Raw genomic sequence first — 27,216 nt, 5'->3', positions numbered from 1 at the left:
AATTTCCAAAGTCTCTATAGCTGTAAAGAGAAAAAAATGATGGTGATGTTTTACCAGCAATTGCTCCTCTTGCACTTCTTTAGCTATAATAATAATAATTAATAATAATAATAATACTTTACAGCTTTTAGCTCATTCAATTCAGCGCCACAAGAACTTCGCCAAGTTCACTTGGTGGGTTGTGCATGAAGAGGAAGACTGTTCCTTGGGTTTGATGCGTAACGCTTGTGGTGAGGCTCTATTTTGGCATCGCTAAGCGCGCCAGAAGCTCAGGCTCTTTAGTCGCGAAGGGGGATTCTTTCCTGCCGCTCAAGAGAACGTGGAAAGCCCTTAAATTGTAGACATAGGAGTGAGTTTGTGCGGATAGGCTTCCTTATACAGGATATGGTGACGGCCAACAAGGGTTTGTTGGTGAATCGACCACCGGCCCCTCCTCCCACCGATTAAAGGGCACGCGTGGCATTTCCATCACATCAGAGCCCAAAGTGGCAGCGCAAAAAGCGCAGCCGAGAGGGGGCGAGGAGAGGCATCCAGTGGAGTGGAAGCCAGCGGCCAAACTCTGAGTCCCAGAAACGTGGGCTGTCAGATCCATCCCAAGCCCGCGGAACTCGCTTCCAAGTCAGAAGGGCCGTCAGAAGGGCCACTGCGCACACAGTGGAAGGGACCTCCGTCGGATTGAGCTGAGGCTCCGTTTGTGTGGAAAGTGCCTCCCTTGTCAGATTAAGGAGGAAAGGGTGGGTGGGGTGGGGTGGGGTGCGCGCGCACCCACACCAATGAATATGCACAGCTCCCAATAATGCATCCCGTTCTGTTTTGATTTCCCTTCCCTAGGCTCATTCTGCATTCGCTGCTCTGCCTATGTAGGAAGGCTCCTTCCTAATGCTCTAAGATGCGGTTGCCCTTTCTTTCCCCCTCCCCCTCCTCCTCCTCCCCCTCCTCGTATGCCTCTCCCCCTTGTCCTCCTCCACACACACCCTGCCACCATCACCGCTCAGCAACGCATATAAGACAACCTTTGCTGCGAATTCCTCTTACCAGCCACTGTAACTTCCAAGCAAACGCCAACTTGCCTGACTCCTCTCCTAAGACCAGCGTGCTTTCTGCGCCTTCCCAGGAGGAAGACCCCCGTCTCTCCAGCTCCTGCTGGAAACGGGGGTTAGCGAGGAATGAGGAAGAGGGAAAGTTGGTTGTTCCCCTTTATTTGGTGGCCAAGGAAGCCCAGGGGCAGTGCTCACCTCCCGCCCTGCCTCAGGTCCAAACGACCGATTTATTTCTCGATATTGCAAAGAAACTCTAGTGATATATATACATATTCTCCTACAAGGTCACATGGAGATGTAGGCAAACGTGCGTTGGAGGGGCGGGGGGGTGCTCTTTGAAAGAGAGCCTGAGATTCTAAGGCAAAGGTCTCCACATCAGAGGCTTTTCTAATATCTTTCTAAAGGGGAGAGAAATCGGCCTTGCCTGTTTGATCAAACTTGCTTTGAAATCCTGATTGCAAAATAATATTGAGCAGGGAAGAGCGAAGTCGTAGCTTAAACGGACAGACCGGCGCAAAAAAAGAGAAAAGAACAAAAACTATTAACAACCAGGGTATTTTAAAGTGTTTGTTGTCTGTTAAATACATCCAAATCGAGATGCTCGTAAATCTTTGGAGTGCTTCGGTTTTAGATCCGTGGGGGAGGGGGGCTCGTCTAAAATTGCCGAAATTAAATTCGTAGGTTCCAAATGTACATGATCAGGTTTAATATTCTCTAACGTCCTGGTCGCCCTATCTCTGCGTTTATCAATGAATCGGTACAGGATCTTTAAATCTCTACACGTCCCTCTTCGGGGTGGGAAAGCATCTTCCCTCATCTCTCATTACAAATAATTAATACTCCTAAAGGGTAGGTTGGTTGGTGAATTTCCCCCACTTTTTATCGAGTCTAGTCTTAAGGAACCTTTTCATGCACAAATCTGTGTATATCTGCATATAGCAGCATATATTTCTACTAGTGTATCTATTTTAATAATAGTAGACATGTAAACAAATCAATACCTATAGCTATCTATTTTGCAATGCATGCTCGTCATGATAAAAAAAAGTCCACATTAACAATGACTCACTTTCTTATATGCATATACGGATGTGTGGCTGTATATTTATATATTTATATTTATCGTGGGTACGTGCGACTGTGTGTGCCAATATAGAGTTGTGTGTGTATCAGGGGTGTGTAATTATATGCATAATATATGTGTATTCAATATGTCTATGTGTTCTATCTATATTAACTGTGTAGATGGGAATGATTTTCCTATCCGGCTGAGGTTTACTTCTCCAGCCTATTGTTTCAGACAACAGATATAAGTTGCGATGGGAGAGGAACGTCGGGTTTGGTGTCTGTCCCCCATTTCCAATTATAGATGGATCATTACAGACAGAGAAGTACTGAGAATCCAGACATCTGCTCTTCACATGAATGCACTCAGCTCCTAGAGAACAGCCCGCCATCATGCTCTGGAAACTAGTCGAAAATGTCAAGTATGAAGATATCTACGAGGTAAGTATAAAGATAAGAAGCATGTTTTTCGTGAAAAGAAGGAACCTTAGATTTAGAGAAGTGGGGAAGTGCCCGCTTATACGTTTGGATTTATTTCTGAGAGAGATTCTGATGCAGGCGGGCACCCAGACGCAGACACACGAGCCGCGTTCAGGGGCGAAAGGACTTGGAGAGGCATGTTTTACGCCGTATTTGTTGTCAAAGGGAGGTGCCTTTTTTGCAAAAGAAGAAGCCGAAAAAGAAGCCGAAGAAGAAGCAGACGAGATTTAGACATCAAAGCACGGAATGATCTGGGGGATGACAGAAAGCAACTTAAATGCTGCAGTTTGTTTAGATCTGGAAGTCGGTGTAATTCGATTAGATGCAGCCTAATGCTGAATGTGGGGCTTCATTACATATATAATAGGATAGGCTTTCATTTCCTTCTTTAGTTTTCATCCCATCTTTTCAGTTCCTCAGTGGGGAGACCACCTAAACTGGCCCCTTCTGTAGGACTCTGCACAAGCCCAGATGCAGAAAGACTCGCGAAGAGCAGCGGTGGTGCTGGTGGAAGGTGTTCGTACTGCTTTGGGTTTTTTCTCTCTCTCGTGAGAATGGTACACGAGAAAAAATATATATATATCTCTCTCTCTCCCTCTCCCTCTCGTCTAGAAACATCGGGGGTCCCCTCAGCTTCTCTTAAAATCGATGCTTGGCTCTCTTTTCTAGTCATTGCTTTCCATGGGATGTGGACTGCCCTCTTTCCGAAATATCCGTGGTCCCTCCTAGCTGAGTTCCAGAGCAGGTTAAGGGAGAATTTAGTGGCGCGCTGGTCTCTTTTTTTCCCCCTGCCAGTGGAAGGAGCCGCGGGAGAGAACACCGTCTTTCCCTTTCCCCCGTGGAAGTTTGGGCTGCAAGCGGGAGTTGTGGGGCAGCGTGCCCCCCCTTTCCCGACCCGGGCAGGGTTACTGGAGTGTGGGCCAGGAGGGCAGGCGAGCAGAGCCGCCGGCCCGTCTGCGGAGTTTTCAACTCGATTAAGAAAGCCAAGAGCCGCGTTTTGCCGGCGATGAGTTAATATTTAAAAGTGCAGCCGTCTGCGGAGCCGGAGGAGAAGGGTGGAGGGGAGACGCCAGGGCAGGCGAGGCAGGGGGCTCCTGCCAGATAGGGCACCGGGGGGATCCCAGTGGGTAGCCTTCGTCCGACGACGAGCAAAGTCTCCGGGGCTCTGTTAAGCTCCTGTCGGGGTAATTATCAACTGAGCGCTGGCAAAATCCAGCCCGGTGTGGGGATTTGCAGCGCCCTCCTCCTCCGGTCCCATTTCTCCCTTCCAGCTCACAGAGCTCGGTCCTCTCTTGCGCGCCCTACTCTCCCCTTCTCCCCAAACGCATTTCCAGCGATTCCCATCAAGGAGAGCTCAGAGCGCGCTGCGGGGACCGAGACCTGCCTCGGAATCTAGCCCCTCTCGAGTGAAAAGGCGGCAGGGTTTCCTCTGTGAAATGGTAAAGCTGAGCCTGAGTTGTGGCTCGCAAAGAGGGTCCTCGGCTTCTTCCTGAGCTTTGACCGCTGGACTTCGGGCAGAAATTCACGCCTTGGGAAATTCGTGGCACTGGCTAGGAATCGAAATCCCAGGATTTCTCTCCGAATCCTGCGGGAAGTACCGGTATGCGATAGACCCGCTCCCAAGGCAGCTATATAGATCTGCGAGCGTGGATTTATACATACATACATACATACATCCTTTTCTCTCTTAAAATAAAAATAAAAAGCCTAAAAGGTGAAGGAACACACGCTCACCCACTAGATCGGATCGCTTTTGATAACTGTAAACAGATAGATAGATGATAGATAGATAGATAGATAGATAGATAGATAGATAGATAGATAGATAGATAGATAGATAGATAGATATAGATGATAGAGACTTTCCCCCCCTCAAAGAGACCCCGCTGCGGAGGAGGCAGGGAGCGCAGGGCAGCGCGGCCAAGTGAGAGTGGATTTAGGCAGGAACGTTAAGTTGAACTTTAACTGAAATGGCAGTCAGGCCAGTCGAACGGGTTCTGGGAACATCAAAAAGGTTCTTAATCGCCTCTTGCTTCGCCTAAGGACTAGAAATCTGGTATCGTTGCAAATTCATTGCGTAGATTTTACATCTAGGTGGAAATAGAACGCTTTTTTGGCACAGCCAGAGGAAAGCTGTACATACGTTTGAGGTGTGGGTGTGGGTGTGTCACACACACAAATAATGACAGGCTAAATAGAAGCCAAGTGCTCTGCACCCTCTCTGTATAGCTTTTCAAAACGAGGGCAGTCTGTAATAACTGGTAGTTTTTTAAGTGCTTTAATTACTTCTGTAAACAAACAAATCTCACTGGCTGACTTAAAAAACACACGGCAGGATTAGAGAAGCCCTTTTATTATTTGCTTTAAAAATTAGAACAAAAGCACCAAGGGCAATCGATTTTCTTTCGTATTTGGAATGTATAATTAAATGTAAAAGAAGGAAATATGATTTTCCCCTCCCCTCTTTAGCCCCTGGCGTGGCTCCAGATCACTTCCTAGCTCCAAATCAGCAGTGCCTCGTTTACACGTCTTCCTCTGCTCGAGTTAATTGAAGTTCTGCCTCTTCCTCGCTCAACTTTTTTTTTTGTCCCTTCCCTCTCCCCCAACTCTGCCTCCGCCAGCCCCCTCGTCTGATTACATCTAGTAATTCTCCACTGAATGAACGTCATTTACAATACTAGGGGAGCTCTCGAGCTGCCTGCAAAGCCTTCACGCTCCATTTGGTCCTGCATTCTCCCTTTAAAGTAGTCGTGTAATATTAATAGTCATGAATATCAATTATTATGAGGCGTTGTGAGGAAGGAAAAGGAGAAAGGGGCGCCGGAGCAGTCTGAACCTCGCCTTGGGTTGAAGAGGATTGCATTTGGAAGCTCAAAGGGCCGGGAGGGGGGGGACAAGAGAGCGGAGCCTTTTAAACACACACACACACACACACACACACACAGCTTTTTGAGGCACTGGCTTTTTTTCCTTCTTCGAATTTTTGTTTTGATGGATAGACTCGGAAATACCTCCAGCGGCTCTCCTGGGTGCTCCGCGTTCCCTTGCAGATCTCCTTGATACGTTCCCCTCCCGTTGATACTGTTATTCTATCGCTATTTTATTTTTAGCTGTTTCCAGACTTTTTTTCCCCCTCCAGATGTTAGTCCACACCTATTCCGCCATGGTGAGTTGGCTCTGTGTTGTGATTTAAAATTGCCCTGTTCTCTCTCCCTCTCCCTCTCCCTCTCCCTCTCTCTCTCAGTCCCTCTCTCCCTCTCTCTCTTTCTTCCTTTCTCTCTTTGAACGCCTTTGGCTTGGTAATTTAGCACAATAATTGGAGGAAGCTCGCAGCTGCTTCTTCAGCTTTGCATTGTGTTCTCGGTCTGAGCTAGGGGGGTGAGGAGGGGGGCAGAGTGAGGGGAAACTTTTTATTTAAAAAATGCTGTCGGGAATTTTAACGACTTTTTCCTGGAATAGATTTTCTGCGTGTATGTGTGTGTGTAAAATCACAGCTTCACTTCGAATATAGAATCCACGATTCAGAAGAATATTGATTTCCATTGTGACTCTTTTTTTAAAAAAAAACAACACGTAAAGGGTGTTTGTTTGTTTTTTACAAAAACTTTTATTCATTATAACGCAAAAAACATTTTTGTTAATTTTCTTTTTACAGGCGTGAATCAAATATTAGAAAAAATGTTAATAAATTATATTCTGAAGGCCCCGCTTCACTGGCTTGATCCTAACTTTTTTCCTCCGATTTTGAGATCGATTTTAATAGAAGAAATGTTGTTTCATATTATTTTCCATACAACCTGAATGAACCTAGAATCGTATCTTTCCAGCTCTGCCACAGGCAAACGAGCGGTTGGCTTGTTTATTTGTTTTAATCAAAAGCTCTTCCTAAAGCGATACAGTGTTGAATAAATGTATATTTGTTCGCGCTCTTGCGAGATTATTCGTGGGGAAGAACCATGGAATGGGTGGAGAAATTCACCCCAGTCCTTCGTGGTAGAGTTAAGGGGTTTTTAAATTCCTCCACTCTCTTTTAAACCAGGCTTTTTATTTCATTTATTTTTGCCATTGTCGCTTCCAGTCGAGAAGTTCATGGGAAGTTTTGGAACTTAAGGAAATGAGACAGGCGTTATTCCGTTTTCCTGATTTGTTGGTTTTTCATTCTGCTTTCAATTATACACAAACCATAGGAGAAGCTTTAAGAAACGTCGGGCCGCTGAAAACGAGCGGTGCCGAGGGGTGATTAATCTGAATAGGAGCCGTTTTGATAGGAACCTTTTAAACTGTATTTTTTGAGAATAATAAATTGGGTGTTAAAATCCCTTTCCCAATCTCTCTCCTCTCTCCTCTTTTCTCTTTCCTCTCCCCTCCCTCCGGTTGCCCACCTTCCAGGACCGCCACGATGGCGTGCCCAGTCACAGCTCTCGGCTGTCCCAGCTGGGCTCGGTCTCGCAGGGACCCTACTCAAGCGCCCCTCCGCTGTCTCACACCCCGTCCTCGGACTTTCAGCCGCCCTACTTCCCGCCGCCCTACCAGCCGCTTCCCTACCACCAAAGCCAGGACCCTTACTCCCATGTCAATGACCCCTACTCCCTGAACCCTCTGCACCAGCCCCAGCAGCACCCTTGGGGGCAGAGGCAGAGGCAAGAGGTGGGCTCGGAGACCGGCTCGCTGCTGCCCCAGCCGCGGGCTTCGCTGCCTCAGCTCTCGGGACTGGACCCCAGGCGGGACTACCACTCGGTCAGGCGGCCAGACGTCCTGCTCCACTCGGCTCACCACGGCCTGGACTCCGGCATGGGCGACGCGCTTTCTCTCCACGGCATCGGGCACCCGGGGATGGAGGACGTCCAGGTAATGCACTCACTCGGAAAGGAGCATCCAGCTCCCACGCACACATGCGGGGGTCGGGGGGGGGGGGCGTGCGCGGATGCCTTCCAGCGCTGGAGGTTTTGCTGTGCTATAGAACATTGTTTCCCAGGAACATTGCGAATGTGATTGACCTCTACCCAAGGTCTGTTTGCATGTTTAGCAGTCTCTGGTGCTTTTGTTTTCTGAAAGTCGGAACACACCCAGAGTTTATTCCACTCCTTTCTATCTCTGGTAATACGTTCCCTGCTGCCTCAAAGGACTTGAAACAAACTCTGTCTTGCAACTGCCCTCAGTGTTGCTTGGAAGTCAATGAGTTGTGAGTTGCAGACATCAAGGATCAGCTGAAGGTTGCAGCCCCAAGCTGCCAGCCAGAGGCAGCGAGAGGCAGACTTCTCTGGGATGGAAGTCCCACCTAAATCAATGGAATTTATTTCCGTATAGATAGCAAGGGGGGCAGCTGGGGGAGCCCCAAGAACTTCGATGGAAGTCATGTGAGTTCACAAGATACGCACCCCGCCCTCCACTTTACTAGAGTTGAAGAAAATTTCAGAGACATGTGCTAGGCAGAAAGTTGGAAATAAATCCACGCACACAATACACGGCTCTAGATTTTATTTTATTTTGTTAAAGTAAACCCAGTGACTTCGCTTACTAAACATGTATTTCAGAAAACTGGATGACGCGCTAAATTTCTTTTCTCCTACAGTTCGACAGTCAAACGATCACGGACTATTTTTTTGTTTTAAGACAAAAGCCTCGCACAATGTCTTGAAAAGAGGTGGCAGTGGCCTATAGGATTAGTTATTTAGGGGGCTACATTCTCTTCCGGCGGGTGGGCGTTATTTTCTGTAGATGTCATCGTTTCTACTAGTGCATTTATTTTATTTTGCACTGGAGACAGATCCTCTGAACGCAGAGTTATCTCTGTCGTCAACCTACGTGATTTCTGAATTTATTCCAAGAGAACTTAACTCTAATCAACGATTTTCCATTATAGTAAATAATGACAGTACAGAAATTGCTCCAGAACGAAGTAATTGTTGGTATACAATTTGAACGGAATCCATTGGGTGTTTCGTTAGGAACTCCCCAATTGCACGAAAGCATGATGGAGCAGAGAGGGTTAAAACGCATCTGATTATTTTGAGCGGTTTGCGTTTATTGCCAGCCTTTATGAAGTAAGGCAGAGGGGGCGTCTGATTCCGTGCGTATCAAGCGTTTATGTGCGTGACGCAAACGAGGGACTTGGCAGGCCCGATCCTGCGTTTTGCACTTAAGCGACTCTCCCTCCAAATACGGTCACTGAGGGGGCAGAATGTATGAGTTTGTGTCCAGTGACCAATGGAGAGCGAATTAGAGGATCTGGGCTGAATGGAGAAATTTCATGGCTTGATCCGTATTCAGCTTTGAAAATGGGGTGATGATGGGGGCCAAACATTTATTTGAAAATGGCTCCTCTGAATTCGAATGCAAAGGAATGGGAACTCGGGGCAAATCGCTCAGCTGTGTGAAAACAAATGAAAAATGCAGAGTATCAGTCATAGGAAAGGTTACGGCCCAGCTTTTAGCTGAAGAAAATGTGTTAGGTGTGCGGATTGTTTTTCCCCAAACCAAACCTATTCTAGACTAGGAACCAGCTCCCTTGAAACCGCCTAAGAGGCAACAGCTATTGTGAGTTATGAATCTTGTGAGTAATGTGCAGTTTTTGGGAGACAGAAAAGGGCAGGTGGTAGCAGAAGCAAGCGACCCTGATGGGGAGGAACTTTGTGTTATTTGAAATGCATTTGCTTTTAAGAGGGAGGAATTGCCCTGTCTCCTTCCATTATAACTTACTCTTACTTGGGATGGGGGATATACCATCGAATTCATTCTAAACTTTGTAAGAATAATCCAGTTTACCTTGTTCACAAATCCAGAAGTTTACCAAAAAAAAAAAATCACACGCATCGGTTTTATTCAGTTATGCAGGGGGGAAACGGTGCCTGCCTCCCCCCGCCTCCCAATTTCTTAAGCTCTCTGGAAAGAAATGTGGTTGAAACAAGGCAAGGGGGGAAACAAGGCAAGTAGAGACAGAAAGAAATTAGGGAGAAAATATATAATTATAGAAATACAAACCGAAGCCATGTGTAATCCATTGTTCATGGACAGAGTGAAACGTTTCTTGTAACTGGAGAGTTTTCTGTTGCAGTGCTGTAAACATGTTGCTGTCCTTGGGAGCGATAAATTCTGCACTTGGTCACGTGCGGCCCGATTCGATGGGTGTTTGCTCTGAAGCAAGTACAGTACTGTGAATGGTCCTCAAGAGAGGAGCCACGCATGTGGGCGGGCAATTGATGCAGTCCACAACTTTTACACGAACACTTCTTTAGTAAAGGGGGGGGGGAAGCGTGCCATCTCCGTCATAACCAATGACTAACTATATGGGAAGATTTCCAGACTGTCCTTAAAAGTTCAGCCTCATAGCTGCCAAGTTTTCCCTTTTCTCGTGAGGAAGCCTATTCAGCATAAGGGAAAATCCCTTTAAAAAAGGGATAACTTGGCAGCTATGTTCAGCCTGCTCATATATTCTGTGAAGTTCTGCTGAAATCAGTAGGGCTTGACTTCCGAGGGGAAGTGTTTAGGATCTAGGGACCAGTGCCTGAAGGCAGGGGTGCCAGGGTAGCTGAATAGTGAGTGGATGCTGGTAACCTTTGTCTACTGCAAAGATTTATTTAGGAAGATGGGGAATCCATCAAATTGCATGGGCGTTCTTCCAAATCCTGGCACAGTTAGGCAATTTTAAGTCCCTTTGACTTCAGTGCGAGGGGTGAGAGTACATCTTTGCATCGATCCCACTGGAATCAGCAGAAGTTCTGCTTAATTGTAGCTGGATCGTAGGTGTATATACTGTATTGTTAAAGGGCGTGCAAGAGTGCTCAATAAATCCATTTCCTCTTAAGTAATCCTATTAGATGTTGATGTTATGGAACAAGTGAAGAATGTTCTGCAACGTATATTCTTAATGGGATGTTTGGAAAGGTTTCACATCTTAGCGTGCGAGTCTACATGAAATTGATATCTGACTTATTTGAATTAATGGAATCTACTAGAGCTAGATAGATATGTCTACGAAATTTTGATTCTTCGTTTCCTGGGTGATGCATTTCCTTGATAAATAGCACCATTGAGAAACTATTTCCCCAGGAATACTTTATGAATTATTAGCAGTCATTATCTATTATTAGAGCGAGGATACTTTCATTTGGTACGTTCTGTGTACATGTGCAATTAATGTGTACCGCAATGTAAGTAAGGTATCAGGTGGATGATAAGAAATTTGTTTCTTCTTAATGTCCTTAATAAATTAAGATTAGACAGAGAGATCGATGAAGAGATAGTTATGATATATTCACGGCTGTATGCCATTAATATATCTTCAGTTGCTCCCTATCTTTAATTGAAACTCGAGTATTCGTGATACCAAGTATGATATATTGCAGCGCTTTATTTTTCATCCCTAGTAATATATTACGGGTTAATATTTGATGTAATGTTTTATTGAACTACCTTATTGTTCTCTCATTAAGCACATCAGTTCAGGTGTTCGCAGGCGAGAAAACTCACAGTCCAGGGAATCCAAAGTATTCGGATTTATGCAGTTTAAACGCTGCTATCGTAAATCAAGCTGAAATCAACCAGAATTGCTTACAAAGTCGTGTTAATCAGAACGGGGGGGGGGGGGGGCTCGGCTTCGCTTGGAATTGATGGCTCTGAAGCCTTTTCAAGAAGATTGCTTCGGCTTAACTGGTTTCTATATCAGATTTGCTTCGGGGCTTAAGGTTCAAAAATACTCTTCCTCGCAGCAATCCTGAAGGCAATCCTGTATCCTCCTTACGCATCTGTGCGCAGAAACCAGCCCCTTGAGTTTAGTGGGACTTTTCCAGTTAAGTAAGTGCAGGCACGCAGAGTTACATGGATACCAGTGCCATTGTTAATGGACGGGACTGACTTCCGAGGCACGTATTTAAAGGCAGGTCACGGTCTCGTTGAAATCAATGGGCATTCGTTCCCCGCAAATCCCTTTCGAACTGAAGTGAGACCTGCACTGCTAGGCTTTTCTTCCTTCTCACCCCCTCCATTTATTGCTCTCGGTATGTCAGGCGGCGATTGGAAAGTGTTAGCTTTTTTATTTTTAAAAAAATGTGTGCAGTTTATAGCGGAGAATGTCCAAGACTAAATTCCACCCCCACCGTCTCTTCTAAGAGGCGCTGGGGATACAAAGTTAACTTTGCACCCATGCGAAGTAACCCCTGGTATCACTTTTAACTAAAGAAGTCTAGTAATTAAAAGTCTGAGTTGTGTGTGAGTGTGCGTGTGCGTGTTTCCGCATGCAGTCCTAATTAAATCTTTATGATCCTCTCTGTGACTATTAACTGCCAGCATGCTGCGCGAATATCCTGTACAAAAACCCAGCAGGCGGCCGTAATTAGATCGAAAATCAGACAAGACTCTTCTCATTAACTACAACAGCTCAGGCGCGCTGCTGATGAGGAGGCGAGCAGCGGAGGGTGCGAGGAACAGGTTTCCGGGAGGAGCCCCGCCACCACCCTCACCACCGCCACCACCCACCGCGCCTCCCAGGAAATGCGCCCCTAGAGCACAGGCACGCCCTTCGGGGGCACTTAATCCGGATCAACGCCAAGCCCGCCCCTTTACCTGAGCGAAAGAGGATTAGAATTCCCATCCCTTGCAAGAGCTGCAGATGAGCACCAGGGGGTGGGCGCTGCCTCCAATGTTCTGCTCGCGAGCTTCCCAGCGAGGCTCAAGCACGGCCACTTTTTTTTGGGGGGGGGGTGTTCTTAGACGTCCAGCCGGGGTTGTTCAGGTGGGGAAGAACCTTTCCGAGCTAATTAGTTTTTGTTTAGGGATTAGGGGCTTGTGATACCCTTCCCTTGCCCCCAATAAGGACGGAGAACATGCCCCGGCAGGTTTTTTATTCGCTCTGGTTGCGTCTGTAAGGTGAGAGACGCGGCCTTTTACAGAGCCATCCTCGACGCGTTTTACTTTGAAGTAAAGGCACTGAACACAAAACGAGATTTATGCCCGAGTAAGCGTGCGTAGGCTTGCCGCTTGGAAAGGGGGCGAAAGGAAGAAGCAGGACTCTCCCTCTCCTTTTGTTTGGTGCTCTGCCCTGCGGCTACTTTTGAAGCTGAGGGCTAGCTGAGAGCTTCTCTTGCAAGCTCTCGGTGCCATGACCATTCGCGAGGACCCCAATTCCAAGTAAACTCACTTAGCACTAGAGTCACAGAGTGGCTGACAAGAGACCGCTTGACCCAGTTACGCAGAAGCCCTTGAATGAAATCCTTCGCTGAGGCCATCCTCAGCAGAAGAGTCGGAAATGTTTGTTTGTTGGGTCGGCCACTGTTGCTTAGGGATAGAGTGCCCTGGGTTCCGTTCGCTCTAGACTCAACAAGGTCCTCATTGGGAGAGCATGTCAAATCATCGAGCATTTAAACCCAGCCTCTGTGAAGTGAGAGGGAGAGGATGCAGGGAGGCCACCGCAGCCCAGTGTTACTATACATTTTATATGAAATGATGGATTTTTTTCCCTTTCATTTGTCTTGAAAACCTAATGGTTTTTGTTCTTCTGAGTAACGGTGAAGGAGGGAAGGAATCCTCTTCCTTCATAAAGAGTTTGAAACGCCTTATAGGGCTCCCTTTTATTACATGGACTGAATTGTGGGTGCGCGTCGCAGTAGCTGTGATGAGGAATTCCTCTGCTTCTTTGCATAGCTGCCAAGTTTTCCCTTTTCTCGCGAGGAAGCCTATTCAGCATAAGGGAAAATCCCTGTAAAAAAGGGATAACTTGGCAGCTATGCTTCTTTGAAGATTATGACAATATTTCCACTTACTAAGGCTTACTAGGGTTTGGCAACCTGTGAAATTATCTTCAATGGGGTGGGGAAATAAAGGCTGCACCGCCATGCATGCTAACTGGGAAGGGAATCCCATTACGGAAGCCCATCTTTCATAATACAGTACAGAGGACAAAGTCGGAGGCCTGGTCCTGTTTTGGACCGTACCACTTCAGGCTGCGGGTGGGGGTGTGTAGGTTCCTATCCTGAAGAGCAATTCCCGCAGATAAATCTGTGCAGTGGAGAAGGATTCCAAGGTAGTCGTCTCGCTGTGCTAGTTTTCTACGTCTAGGGAGTTTTTCTAATGAAGGGACTTTAACCATGCGGCACACCGCTACCACCTGTTGCCTTAAAAAGGTATGGTCCAAACACCGATTTGCCACTCTTATTCCAGAGAACCAGGCCAGGGTAGGAATTGTTCCGAGTAAGTTCAGGTTGTGCATGGACCCACAAGCAGTAAGCAAAACCAAACATTTTCTCCCCTTTGAGCCCTAATCGGATCATGCAGCCACACAATCCAAGAGTATTCTGCAGTACCTCCTCCGTGTCCAACCATGCTCGCTGCTTGGCCAGAAGATTGTGTTTTTAGTTGAAGAAAGACGCGGCATGATTACAGGTGTGGCTCACAGATCATAGCGGGAAGGAGAAGGCTAGAGGCCATAAAAAGAATTGGCTTCGGTAGACAATCTCTTTTAATCGCCTATCGGAGTATCAGTAAGTTGTTGTTCCCCGCCCCACCTTCGTTTCCTTCTCTCTCTCTCCTCCCCAATATATGGAAATAAATGCTAGTTGCCCTCCCCCCCCCTGCACAGGTAAGGAAGTTGTTCCAACAGAAGAACGACAAGCGAAGATCTTGACAGCGTGGGGTTTAAATTAAACTTACTACAGTATGTGCTTTACTGCTGGCGCGCAGCCTTTACAGTACTCAGAAAAAAAGCCCGATTGGGTTCAATAAGATTTACTTATAAGTAAACACCTAAGATCGGGTTGTTTAGAGATCGTCGACTTGGCTAAGATAGACCCACCGAGAGTGTGTATTCCTAAATTCAAAGCAAACTCGGTATCTGAAGAAGTGTGCATGCACACGAAAGCTCATACCAAAATAAAAACCTAGTTGGTCTTTAAGGTGCTACTGAAGGAATTTTTTTATTTTACTTCGCACAGAATTATCATACTGTATTGTGAATGTGCCCTATTTCAAATGGTCTTCTTGTCTAGCTAGGGCAAATAAAGGAATTTTTAAAAGCTTGAAGGAATAAAGTTGGTGTATTATTTAGCTCTTTTTCTTTAAGCAATAAAGAAGAAAAAGAAGCCCAGGTGTTTTGCACCTCTTTCTATTAGATCCTCTAATCTGGGAGCGCTTCATTGCCCTGTCGATTTAATAAGGAACGCCTCTCTTTCCCTAGTGAATTAATATAAATGGTAATAACAGGAATTCCAGATCGTGGGCTGACGTGATGTCGTGTGCGCGCGATAGTGCATATGTTTATACCTACGTGTACGTGGTACTCTGCCGGCCAGTCAATTTGAATAGTGATACCCCCTCCCCTTCTTTTTTTGTATTCATAGTCAGTAGAAGATGCCAATAACAGCGGCATGAACTTGTTGGACCAGTCTGTCATCAAAAAAGGTATGGAAAACATTTCAATACTGTGTGTACGCGCGCGTATGTGTGGCATTTGTTTCACAGTTTGGGGACAATCGATAGTCCTTCCAAGTAATGAATATCTTTTTTCTGTCTACTTGGAAGTACTTATTCCACTGGGGCTTACTCCCGAGTAAACGTGGATAGGATTGAATTGCACGTTTCACGTGGAAAAGACAAGAATACGTCAGTAGAAACGGAGAGAACAGAGGGATTACAATAAAGGCAGATTTTTATAAGGAGGGAGGGTAACGGAAGCAAACATCCCTACTGATCATGTGGACCACACACTTGTAATCAATGAAATTTGCTTCCTGGGAACCACAGCTGTCATGAGCCCAGGAATGTGCCTGGGAAGCAACCAGTTTAATTGTGCAATGGGGCTTATTCTCCAGTATGTCTACGAAGAATCCTAGCCTTGAGCTCTGTGCACATTAAGTTGGGAGTGAGCCCCATTGTAGCCATCGAGACTTCCGTCCCGGTAAGCATTCATAAGACCCGACTGTTGATTGGCTGTATCTCTGAGATTTCATGGAACCATTTTGTGGGCAAACGTTTTGAGGATTGTGATGTAAAAGCGGAATGAACGGATCTTGCATCTAAGTGAGGTTACTTCCCTTGGTGTGGGAATGAAAGGTTTCCTAATTCTGGAATGTTACGTATCTCCCCTCCTCCACTCAGAATCAGAAAGGGAAAGTCGAGTTGTGAAACGGCCACAAATCATTTCATAGCTTCCACCCCCCACGTCAATACTCGTTTTGCGTAGAACAACGGTTCTGGCTAAATAACAAAATTCCCATGATCCTTGGCGGTTGCGATTCGGGCCCCTTGTTTGCATAGCTGCCAAGTTTTCCCTTTTCTCGCGAGGAAGCCTATTCAGCATAAGGGAAAATCCCTTAAAAAAAGGGATAACTTGGCAGCTATGCTTGTTTGTATTGCCTCCATGCTGCCTGCCCGATAGCAACCTTGATTTTAAAGCTGAGCCTTATGCACAATTCACTTGGGAGTAAGTCTCATTGAACCCAGCGGACAACTCCTGAGTAAACGTGCATGGGATCGGGTGTGGCAATAGCTTGGTTGTAAGGGGTTTTCCCAGCCTGTGGACACGCACGCACGCACGCCTGTCCTTCGGGAAAACATGGGATGGGGAGGGTTACAAATCGCACATGCTCCATTAAAAAACAAATCTACACATGCATACATGATTTAGTGTAAGTGTAGCTTCGCCCCATACTGTTAGAGGGAATGTGATATTAACAAATGTTTGCAATCTCTTGTACAGCTGTAAGCAAAATAATTAACTAATTAAACTAATTAAATGTAATTACAATAACTCATTTTGGGCGTATTGCAGCTGCTTCACCCTTTCCCCAGCTTCCCCCGCCCCCCGTTTGAATTTCCCTGACAGACTCTTGAAAACGTGGGACGATTACTGCGATAAGGCAGAATAGACATTGAGCAGACCCTACTCAACGAAGAGAGGGGTGCTAGATTTAATGTTCTCCGGAATTACTATTGCTAGATCCAGTTCTGAACTGCGCAGGATGGGCGTGGTGGTAGCACTGGCTCTTGGGCGTCCTAAACAGCAGCCCCAATTGTCGGGGCTCGCCTTGCTATTAAGAACCACTCCGGCGAGCTCCCTAACAAAGCTCCCCCAGCCCTGAGCAGAAAGGGAAACGGAAAGCTGTCTTAGACCACGATTTTGAGAGTGCCTCTGAAACTGAGGGCTTCCGTCCCAATATCTGCTTTTATAATCAAGGGAAAGGCGGCTTAAGGAACTAAGTTTAGAAGGAAGTATTTACATGTGCTGAACGCGGTATCCCGCTGAATGTAAAGGACGTGATTTGTTTCCTTAAAATCAAATCTATATGGCTCCAAGGTAGAGGTGGATTAGCGGCAGAGAGAAGAGCTTCGGGCCCTGTAATTTCTGCTGCTTTCATAATGACTCAAGGCTGCGTGTGGGCGCAGTCTCCCCAGTATAGAAGCCAACTCTTAGGGGCTTCGGCCCCCACAATAAAATACTTGAGGGGGTTGCCCCCCCCACAAAGTTGATGCCGGGCATTCCCATTCAAATGGTATGTATGTGTGTACTGCATTATATGATCGGTTATGTGGGGAGAGGCTTACTTGGACCCCCACAATATTTTATTCAAGTTGGCACCCCTGCTCCCCAGTAAGTCAAAATCCCGATGGGACAGGATCCTACTGGTTCTAGTGCAGGTGACTTCTACACAGTTACATAGAACTCAGGCCCAGAGATGCGGGCGGGACCTGCTCCCGAGTAAACGTCCATAGAATTACTGCTGCCTTTATGGGAAATCCTAAACTGGGATGAAACGAAAATCAGTTCTGCTGATGATTTCAGGTGGCGCTTGTGAGCAGAGCAGGCAGCCCTCTTCAGCTGACTGGCTTGGGCAGGAAAGGTAGATTGCAGGTAGATTGATCTGCCACCAGGGAGGAGCTCATAAGCGCGTTGCTTTTTCTCGGGTACTCTTCGTTAACTGATAGCCCAGCCTCGAAAACGTGGCCTCAGCGTTGGCGCACTTTGCTCGCGGGAGCAGGGTACTTGCTTCCTTCAGCCTGTGCGCTCTTCCATTGCCTTGAAGGGAGCCACTCCTCTGGCAGTAGGAGCTCTCCTGGGTTGCGCCGTTACAGCCCAATCTTATTGCATAAGTCTCTTCCGAAGTCAGAGGACTTGCTTGGGAGGGAAGTAACTGCATATTTTAAAGAACGGCGTCGTATAAATTTCGATAATGAGCAAGCCAATCAATTGAAGGCCGCGGCGCTAAACAACCGAAGCCAATGAAACATCTAAGTAAATGGGATTGAGGTTGAGGGATGAGGATGAGACTATATATATCCCCCAAGTGTTGTTGGACTCCCTCTCGCGTCGGCCCCAGCCAGCATGGCCAATGTCTAGAGATAATGACGACCATCATTTATGACTTGTACCGCTGCGAATTGGAGTCCGACGGCATCCGCGGACACCACGTTGACAACCCCGACTACTGTCGCATTTTGCTAGCGAAGTCAGTCCAGTCGAACTTAGTCCTAAGGAGTCCTTCCTTCCTCCCCGTGTGTGTGTGTGTGTGTGTGCGCGCACGCTGCATAATATTGTCTAACAAATCTCTCTACACAGGAGCCAACTCCTAGAGGTCAAGGAGTATTCGCCCCCTGCCCCCCAAGTTGATTGGTATTGCTTTTCAAATGGTGTGTGTGATCGATTATGCAGGGCGGGGCTTACTTGCCCCCCCCCATATCTTTTATCCAAGTTGATTACTCGTAGCACGATCTTAAGCATTTTCGGTTATATTGCCTTCCTTGTCACCTCTACTGAGAAGTGAGCTTCTTGAGTTCAGTGGGGCTTGCTCTCAGGCAAGTTATATAGGATTGCAAGCATAGATGCTAGTTGTACAGTATGCAGACCCTGGGCACATTAATAGAACCAAATCCCATTAAACTGAGTGGGCTTACTTTTCAAATCAATATAAAGGAGTGGGGTATCTGTTCCATTGGAAGCCATAGTAACTGCGTTAGAATCACTGCCCAGAATCCCATTCACTTAGAAGAGCGTCCTGTTTTTAAAACCAGATGTGTGGACGACTCCCCACACTTTCTGCACACACAATTCAAAAGTCTTGGGAATTCAGTGTTTTCCTTCCAGCGAGCCGTGTCTGAAATCCCTTCCGAGAAATATGGCTGGACAGGTTTCTAGTAGGAAAGCAACGGAAGGCCTAGTGGCATTTGTGGCTGGCTGTCCTTAAGCAGATCCTGGGAAGATGGAAGCTGAGCAGGGGCCGCGAGGTGTTTGCGCAGATAGTTGTGGTTATCTGTGGTAAGGAGAAGGCCGCTCCCTTTCTTCTGGCTGGAACCTAATGTCGAAGGGGTCGATGCAGCTGCAACCCTCTCTGCTACGTGTGAACGGATAGGAAAGTGGAGTGACGCTTCCTATTCCACACAGAGCGGTGCCCATTTTTCTAGGCAAAAATATCCCAGTGACAAAGGAGATGCGATATGGAGATAAATTATTAACACATTCAGCTCATCCCTTAGCGCCCATGTCTTACGATCTTTGAGGCCTATGAAAGTAATGGCGATATCTGTCATTTTTTATTGCCACGCTGGTCCAAGTGTGTGACACTCCCCCCTTTTTTTTTCTTAGCGTGAGAAGGAGGAGAGGAAAGACGGCATGACAATCCTCTTCATTCCTTCTAGTCCTCTGTTTAAAACCTTGGTACCAACCAGAATAAAATTCAGTTCACATCTCCACCTTGCACACATCCGGTTGGTGGCAATCTCCATAGGAATTGGGTGGCTGAGAGAGAAGGTTCGCATGTGCGTGCTCGTGCTTGATTCTGAACTGCTGGGAGGCCTGGTTGGGGAAGCCCCTGCAGACAAATGGCGCATCTCCCCCGCAAACACGCAGTTCCATTTCAATTCAGACAGTTCACACGTGCAGCTGCAATAATAATAATAATTTAATTTCTATGCCGCCCATCTGACTGGGTTGCCTCAGCCACTCTGGGCAGCTCCCAACAAGAAATAGTAAAAGCTACACACACTAATAACTTCCCTGAACAAGGCTGCAAGGCAGAAAGCCTGGCGTGAATAATCAAGCAATGTATTTAAACCAGGCATTCCCAAACTGCGGCCCTCCAAATGTTTTGGCCTACAACTCCCATGATCCCTAGCTAAAAGGACCAGTAGTCAGGGATGATGGGAATTGTAGTCCAAAACGTCTGGAGGGTCGAAGTTTGGGGATGCCTGATTTAAAAGAATGAATCAGTCCTCAGTACCCAATAAACCTGCTTTCGGATCTGGGTGCGAAACTTTCTGCCTGCCTGTCTAGTTTCTTTTGAAGCAGTAGCAGGGTCAGCAACAAAAACCAAACCTGACCCGCGTGTGCTGTCTAGCCTCCGTTGTATTACGTGCTTCAGAGTCCGATGGCTGTTCTGCTGAAGGTCCCATGAATTTAATTTAATTTGCAATCCTAACCCTGTTTGCCCGGCTGAATTCAGTAGGAAGTAGTAGATATCCTCGCTTCCATAGGGACTTCAGCCTTAAGCAAACTTACTAGAGCGGGAATCCCACTGAGTTTAGTAGGAGCTTGCTTTGTAGTAAAAGTGCGTCTGGTCGAATTGTTAATTTAATCTAAGACTACTTTTCATAGTCAAGTTCTGTCTTCCTCGCGTGTAGTCTTTTAATTGTTTATTTTTATTTCGTCCTTCCTTCCTTCTCCATCTACTAATCTCGAACTGAAGTAAACAGATGGGTTGTCTATATTCCTCTCTCTCTCTCCCCGACCTCGCTGTTTCCTGGCTGAGGCGCTTGACTCCGTTGCAGAAACACAATACGTTGTGAGCTGCACACTGTCTCCCTCCCTCCCTCCCTCTTCTCTCGTTATGTTTGCGATCTGGGCTTCCTTGACATTTCTGAGGTAATTTAGTTAAGAGGAAATGAGTTGTTCCCAGTAGAGAGAGCAAACGAGTGGAGTGGAGGTAGCCAGCGTGATAAATGGCTCTTTCATTTGGAGATCTCCAGAGCTCGTTTAAGGCTAATTTTCTGTATTAGCCCCCTTTGAGCTATTAATGCAATAGGCAGGGACCGTGGCCCCTAGTCTCTGAGCTGCCCCATTAGAGCCAGCATTAAGCTGCCAAGCCGGATCTCCGTTGCTGGGGTGCTGGTGAGGCTATAATGAAAGGTACTTTTTGCAACAAAAAAAGGAAAAGAAAAGACAAAAATGAAGAAAGGGGGGGGGAGAGAAGCAGTTCCTAATCTAAAGTGGCAGAGGGTGGTTAATACGATTTGAAGGGGGCTGGTCAATGAGCAATCAATAAAGTAATAATGAGAGGGATGCGCTACATTAACAGGCTAAAAATCCAACGAGACATTAAAAAATCATTCGTAACTCTTATTTCCATTAAGGCAGGCGGAGGGAGGCGGCGTCGGCGTCAGTAGCAGTCCCAGCTTTAGAGAGCAGTAAGCGCAAAGGGTGACAACGCAGAATCCCCTCCACGAAAGTGGAGTTTGGGATTCCGTCGCGCCCTGCGATGTTCTGCAGTCTAATCCTCAACAGAAAACCCTGTTGCTAACGAAGGGGAGGCCTTCCCAAGTCACACACTTCGGGACTGCAGCTTTTGCGACCAGGACGTTTGCGCATTGAACGAATTCATGGCAGCCCCTCCCACCCCCACACTCAGAGGTGAAATGCGGATTAGAGGCTATTCAAGTCCAACTCTAGAACAAGGAACCCTGGAACACCCCTGAGCAAACTTCACCACGTCTGTTAACTTGCTTTACTTTATAGCGAACCTAATTGTTTCTCAGTAGAGCTTAGGCCTACTTCTGATTTGGAGACTACTTCCATAAGGTTAAGGCAGGCATAGGCAACCTTGGCTCTCCAGATGTTTTGGAACTACAACTCCCATGATCCCTAGCTAACAGGGCCAGTGGTCAGGGATCATGGGAGTTGTAGTTCCAAAACATCTGGAGAGCCAAGGTTGCCTATGCCTGGGTTAAGGGAACTAAGCATTGCAGAGGGTTGGACTATATGGCCCATGGGAGTCTCTTCCAAACGCTTATGATTCGATGATCTGGGTTACCTGAGTTGCCAGATCGCACGCTTTCATTTGCTGGGTGGGGAGGGGGTGAGAGATGTATGAACCCTTCCCCCTGGCAGACATTAAATATTAGCAACGGCCAACTCAGAGCAGGATCCCCCAGCGGCTCGAATGGCTTTTCAAACACCGGCATTGAGGGTGGGGCACGTTGGCTAAAAGGCTGGGTGAAACGATGTTTTGATTATGCACGGAGCGGTAAAGCGGGGGCGAGGAGACTCCCTATCCCCGTCGCCTCTGTCGGAAGTGCGGAACCGCGTTGAGGGAGACTGGCTGCAAGGCTTTCCTAAAGGAACGCGTCGCGCGATAGAGATTCTCTCCCATCTCTGCAGACTTCATGGCTGGTGGCTGGTCCACCCTCATGACTCTACTGAACCAGAGGGCTTGGTAGTTTATTAGACTGTTTTGGATGTGGCTAGTAGGAAGCCCTCTCCTCCCACTTGAAATTGTCACTGGCAGTTACTTCGGAATCAATATGCAGATAATTGGACCTCAAAGCGGCATCCTAGCTGCATCCTAGCTGCAAATGCCTGGGATCTTTATCCTGACTCTCCACGGTGGACAAACCCCTAGGAATCCATCGGGGAACTGTCCGCCACCCCTCTTGCACGAGGGGTGCGAGCGCAATTGTAGTTTTAAAACACAAAGACACATATAATCAACGTACATTCAATGCACACAAGAATCCTGGCAACCTTAGACTTACAATTCCCGGTACCTATAGCAAACTACAGTTCCCAGGATTCTTTGAGGAAAGTCGTGCCCTTTAAATGTGCGTTGGCTGTGCTTGATTTATGGCAGGCATCCCCAAACTGCGGCCCTCCAGATGTTTTGGCCTACAACTCCCATGATCCCTAGCTAACAGGACCAGCAGTCGGGGAAGATGGGAATTGTAGTCCAAAACATCTGGAGGGCCGAAGTTTGGGGATGCCTGATTTATGGTGTAAGTGCAGGAAGTGGCCAAGAAGAGGCCAAACTAAGCAGTTGCTGGATTCGTTTTTATTCGTTACCCTTGGAAGCCATTCTAAGAAGTAGTGTGCAGGGATGGGTCCTCTGGTTGGTTCAGCAGTGGTCAAGACTATCACGAAAGAAGTCCGCACATATATGTATAGATAAGATTAGATACCATTTTGCAAGGAACGGTGAAGGGAAAAGACCGTTCTGGGCCATCGGCTAGTATTAATTCTCCTTCGAGAAAAATCGCTTTTGAATGCAGCGGGGCAGGTACGGCGGGTCAAAGCTTAACTCTTTTTGCCCGGGAGACATTCTAAGGCTGCCTTTTGGGATCCAGTTGAATGCAGCACTTTATGTTGACGCCCTTGTCCAACCCGTGTGAAAAGGGCAAGGGGCGTCTTGAACTTGCCGATTGTAGCGATTTATGACTTGATATCCCCCCCCCCAACGCACGAGCGGGGAGGCGGGTTTGTAGGCCTGCCTGAAACTTGTAGCACCACGCCTGCCCAAAGCCCAGAGCTAAAGGAACTTGCAGCCAGCTAAAGAGAAATCTGGAGTACAGTAGAGAGAGAGAGAGACAGACTGAGAGAGCTGACCGCATCGGGCAAATATTTGCTAAAATCGCTTGAGCTTTTGCCAGTCATTTCAACGAAACTCAGAACATGCAAAAACTGAGCTGAGTCGAGAAGGAGCAGCTTCCTCCTTTTTCTTCCAGCGGTTGAGTAGTGCAGTTTAAGGCTGTGTGAAACTCTCGGCAGGTCCTTTACAGGGGGCTAAATCCCATTGCGATATTCTAGGCAAGTCTTTAAGGATGGCACTAACTGCTTAAATCGAAATAACTGGACAGATTAATTCGAGAGCATGTAGGACTCCATTCAGTGAAAATGGATTTAACATTAAAGTTTTCCGGTGCTAAAGCTTTGTAGCCTCCCACGACTGGGACACACACGTGTTTTTTGTTTTGTCCTAGAAGAGACATAATAATATAAAACAGGGAAATAAACCTCTCTGTGTCGTTAGCGGCCGATGCGAGGAAACCTGCCAGCAGATTTACAAAGCTAAGCAGGGTCGTCGGGTATGGTTTCAAATTGGATGGGGGGCCGCGTGTGGATATTCCTGCACTACAGGGGTTGGGCCAGATGACCTCTGGAGTCCCCTCCAACGCTGTGATTTATATTTATGCGTTTTTGCAGTTTGGCTTGGAAATAAATGTTTATTTAAACCGAAGAAACGCTTTCCATCAGGGCTGTTTAGCACGTGCCCTCCAGAGGCTGACGGACTTCAACTCCCAGAACCCTCAGCCGTCGTGGCCCGTGGTCGGGTCTGCTGAGAGTTGTAACCCCACAGCCTTCGTTTCCTTGGGCCTTGCTGAAATACTTTCTTCCGATAAATGTGTGCGCCACGTGGGCTTGAAGGCCAAGAAGTTGCTGCACCTTTGAACACTTAATTGGCCATTGAAACCCGCGGGACTCTCTTCTCAGCAAGTATCCATAGGACCGATCTCAAGCACACTTGTCTATTCAAAAGAAACTTTCGAATTATTGTGCACTCATTACTCGACACAAACAGATTTTAAAGAGACTTCCAGATAAATTAGCACTATCCGCTTGCTGGCGGCTGGCCCGATTTATTTTAATAGGATTCCTCGGGACCAAATGGGTCGTGGCTTGGGATGTTGCTCCAGAAAACACCCACATTACATAAGAGCAATTCCACGATTCCAAACCCTAATTAAGTGCGATTTATTTTTACGTATGATTAATATATAAAACGAAAATAAACAAACTCAGAAGCGCCATAAATCTAGGCTTGTGATCAGGGTATTCGGGAGCCCCATTGCGCTGGAATCGCCCCCTTTTTGTTTGTTTGCTCTCTGTTGTGTGGGAGCAACCCAATGCAAAACCGATTTTCTTTTCTCCCTGCCCGCCCAGCCTTAATATATGCGCGGAAAATGGTAAACATGTAAAGAAGCGAAAGTTTCACGCTGGGTTGCTGCACGCTCCATTTCCTTGCCGTTTCCTGCTGTCGTTTCAAAGCGATCTTGCTCGACTAAGAGCTCCCGTTTTCGGGAACAGGATTGTAGTTCATAATTACTAGCAAACCAAGCGGCTACTGCGGCTCCCTCGCTCCTATTGATAAGCTCAAGAGAAAGGGAGGGAGGGAGGGAGGAAGAGGGGGAGCGAAGCGGGGAGGGCGGTCCCTTCCTTCTGTTCGAAATTAAAACAAAAGCACGCACCTCGGTTATAATATTACACCGGAGTGGCAGCGGGTGCGGCCGTGCGGGAGGAAGCGCTCCCAAGCAGACGAGAGAGGAAAAGGCTCTTGGGTTTGAGAGAGCAGCTGGGGTGTGTGTGTGTGTCTTGCCCGGCACAGCAGCCGAAGCAAAGAATGTAGTGGCTCAAGGGCTGTAAATCGCCTTGAGACCTTATCAAGGAAAAAGGCGGAGTATAAATAAATATGTTATAATGATAATGATGATAATGATAATGATAATAAAAAGCTGCAATTACTTAACTCCCCTCCCCCACCCGCTCCCCAATCCTAGTGACTTTACTTGCGAGTAAATTCTATTGACTTATAAAGAAAGTAGATGACTAGCTAGGAACATGGATTTGCTCCGACGGAAAGACCCCGCTGAGTTCTGTGGGGGCTGTTGCAAAGTGTGTCTGGGTTGATGGTCCTACCGAATGGGGTGGCGGATTCAACGGGGAATTGCAGGTTAGAGTCACATTTCCGGACGCCGCTCTGGTGGCGGGCACAGTTCCTTGCCGCTAATAATGTTGGCGCTGAGCAAAGAGGCTGTGCGAAGGCTTCTCTCTCTCTCTCTCTCTCTCTCTCTCTCTCTCTCTCTCTCTCTCTCTCTCTCTCTCTCTCTCTCTCTCTCTCTCTCTCTCTCTCTCTCTCTCGTGCTAGTTTACCCAATGCAGAGCGATGGGGTTACTTTGGGGAGCATTCAGAAACGACACCCCCAGCTACACTTCGGAAACTGAAATGATACCAGTCCGGAATTCCAGTACTTCCCTCCGTATAAAGTGAAGAACGGTCCTTGATATTTTCTGAGAAGTAAATTCTATTGCATTCAATGGCTACAGAGAAGTAAAACAGATGTTAATAGTACTGCAGACCCAGCAAGGAGCCAACTGAGCCCTGTTCGTGCTCAGAGTCACTCTGCCTCTGAAAAGTTTCGGGGCTGAGCTCTAGCATCAGAAACAGAGTCAGTAGTTTGAGCTAACAGAAGAACCCTGCTGGATCGGGCCCAAAGCCCGTCTAGTCCGTTATCCTGTTCTCATACTAGCAAACCAGATGCCTATGGGAAGCTGGCAAGGAGGACCAAAGCACAACAGGTCCCTCCTCATATGTGTTTCCTTGCAGCTGGTGTTCAGGGACAGTGGAGGTTAAATATAGGTACCATGGCTGCGAGAGTAAAATCGTTGCTACGCTGAACTCGAGAACAAAATAAAGCTCCTCTGGATCATCGTAATCATCACCAACAACAATAAGTGGAGGAGGCATTTAGGTTAAAATTCACCATGAGCCACGGGGTGTGCTTTCGCTGTGCGTTGTGCCGCGTCCGCCCCCGCTCTTGTGCGCCTAATGGGTATATCTTGAGTAACTGAAATCTCCAAATAGCATTACATTTGGCAGTAGCTTTAATATAAAAGTAATTATACAGCTCTAGATAGCTCGGTCCCTATAGTTTCTTCCGTGTGAGGCTCACTTTCCCCTTTCCTTTCCTTTCTTCCCTTCAAAAAGAGAGAGAAGATTTAGGTAATTTACAAAAAGATGGACTGGAGATTAGGGCGCACATCTCCGGAGCTATGAAATTGCAATGGATACGGTTATGCAGAGGTTTGCAGGAGCTCTCCGTGTATTTGGAAACGTTTGCCCAAGTCATCTCGCCCTTTACTAAAGGGCTGCTTCTTTCAAAGGGACTGTAGCAACAACAAGAAGAAGAAGCAGGCAGGCGCGATAATACCCAGACGGTACCTGCAAGGGAAAATGCTATGAAATGCATTGGCTTCAGTTATATAAGCGGGCAAAGCGACAAGTGCAATATCTGTTTAAACTCCGCTTGCACTCCAGTCCCGATCAGATCTACTTAGAGGCAAGTTCCGTTCATTTTAATGAGGGTCCCTCTTGTGACTTAGGACCGCAGCCTCTGACTCAGATGAATATTTTTTTTACATCAAGTAGAGTGTGTGTGTTCTTGTTTTGTTTTTTCCCCTCATGTCCAGCCCGATCCTATGTATGTTTACTCGGAAGTAAGTCCCAGTGTGTTCAACGGCGCTTACTCCCAGGTAAGTATGCACAGGGTTGCAGCCTGAATGGTCTACTTACTTGGAGGATGGGTTTGATGAGACACTGGCATCCAGATCCACCGCCCAGTTGGCTGCAGGACTCGCGCTCCGACCTCAACACATTTAATTGGAAGCACATCCCCACGTAAGGAAAGGGTGAAAAGGATCCTGGACGTGAGAATGGTCCCAAACAAATTAAGCAACTGGGGAGAAAGTGCGGTTGGGGTTAGGGTGGGGTTAGGGCGCCTTTTGGAGCCCTTACTCCTCGGAGACAACTTTAGGATGCAGGCTGCTGGATCTGGTCTTCTGGTCACGTATTTTAATTTAACCGCCCCCACCCCGCAAAGTAAGTCCCAT

At 47.0% G+C, this 27,216-nt stretch overlaps 1 protein-coding gene across 5 annotated transcripts in view; it reads left to right on the top strand.

The window, feature by feature from the left end:
* The first annotated feature begins 2,069 nt into the window (after window positions 1–2,069).
* The window catches only part of TFAP2B (transcription factor AP-2 beta), a 68,903-nt gene continuing 43,756 nt past the window's right edge, over window positions 2,070–27,216 (top strand). For 2 of the 5 annotated variants that reach the window (XM_060272306.1, XM_035110422.2), the window contains exons 1-4: window positions 5,553–5,751; window positions 6,975–7,433; window positions 14,915–14,975; window positions 26,797–26,859. In XM_060272306.1, the coding sequence (XP_060128289.1) occupies window positions 5,725–5,751; window positions 6,975–7,433; window positions 14,915–14,975; window positions 26,797–26,859 (610 nt within the window). In that variant the 5' untranslated portion in view covers window positions 5,553–5,724. Of the gene's footprint in view, window positions 2,547–5,552; window positions 5,752–6,974; window positions 7,434–14,914; window positions 14,976–26,796; window positions 26,860–27,216 lie in introns of those variants that run through there. The other 3 variants (XM_060272307.1, XM_035110425.2, XM_035110423.2) reach the window with 2 other exon arrangements.

The sequence above is a fragment of the Zootoca vivipara genome, chromosome 3, assembly GCF_963506605.1.
Source record: "Zootoca vivipara chromosome 3, rZooViv1.1, whole genome shotgun sequence".
Taxonomy (NCBI): Eukaryota; Metazoa; Chordata; class Lepidosauria; order Squamata; family Lacertidae; genus Zootoca; species Zootoca vivipara.
The sequence above is the reverse complement of the archived record's forward strand: the minus strand, read 5'-3'. Positions and strand labels throughout refer to the sequence as shown.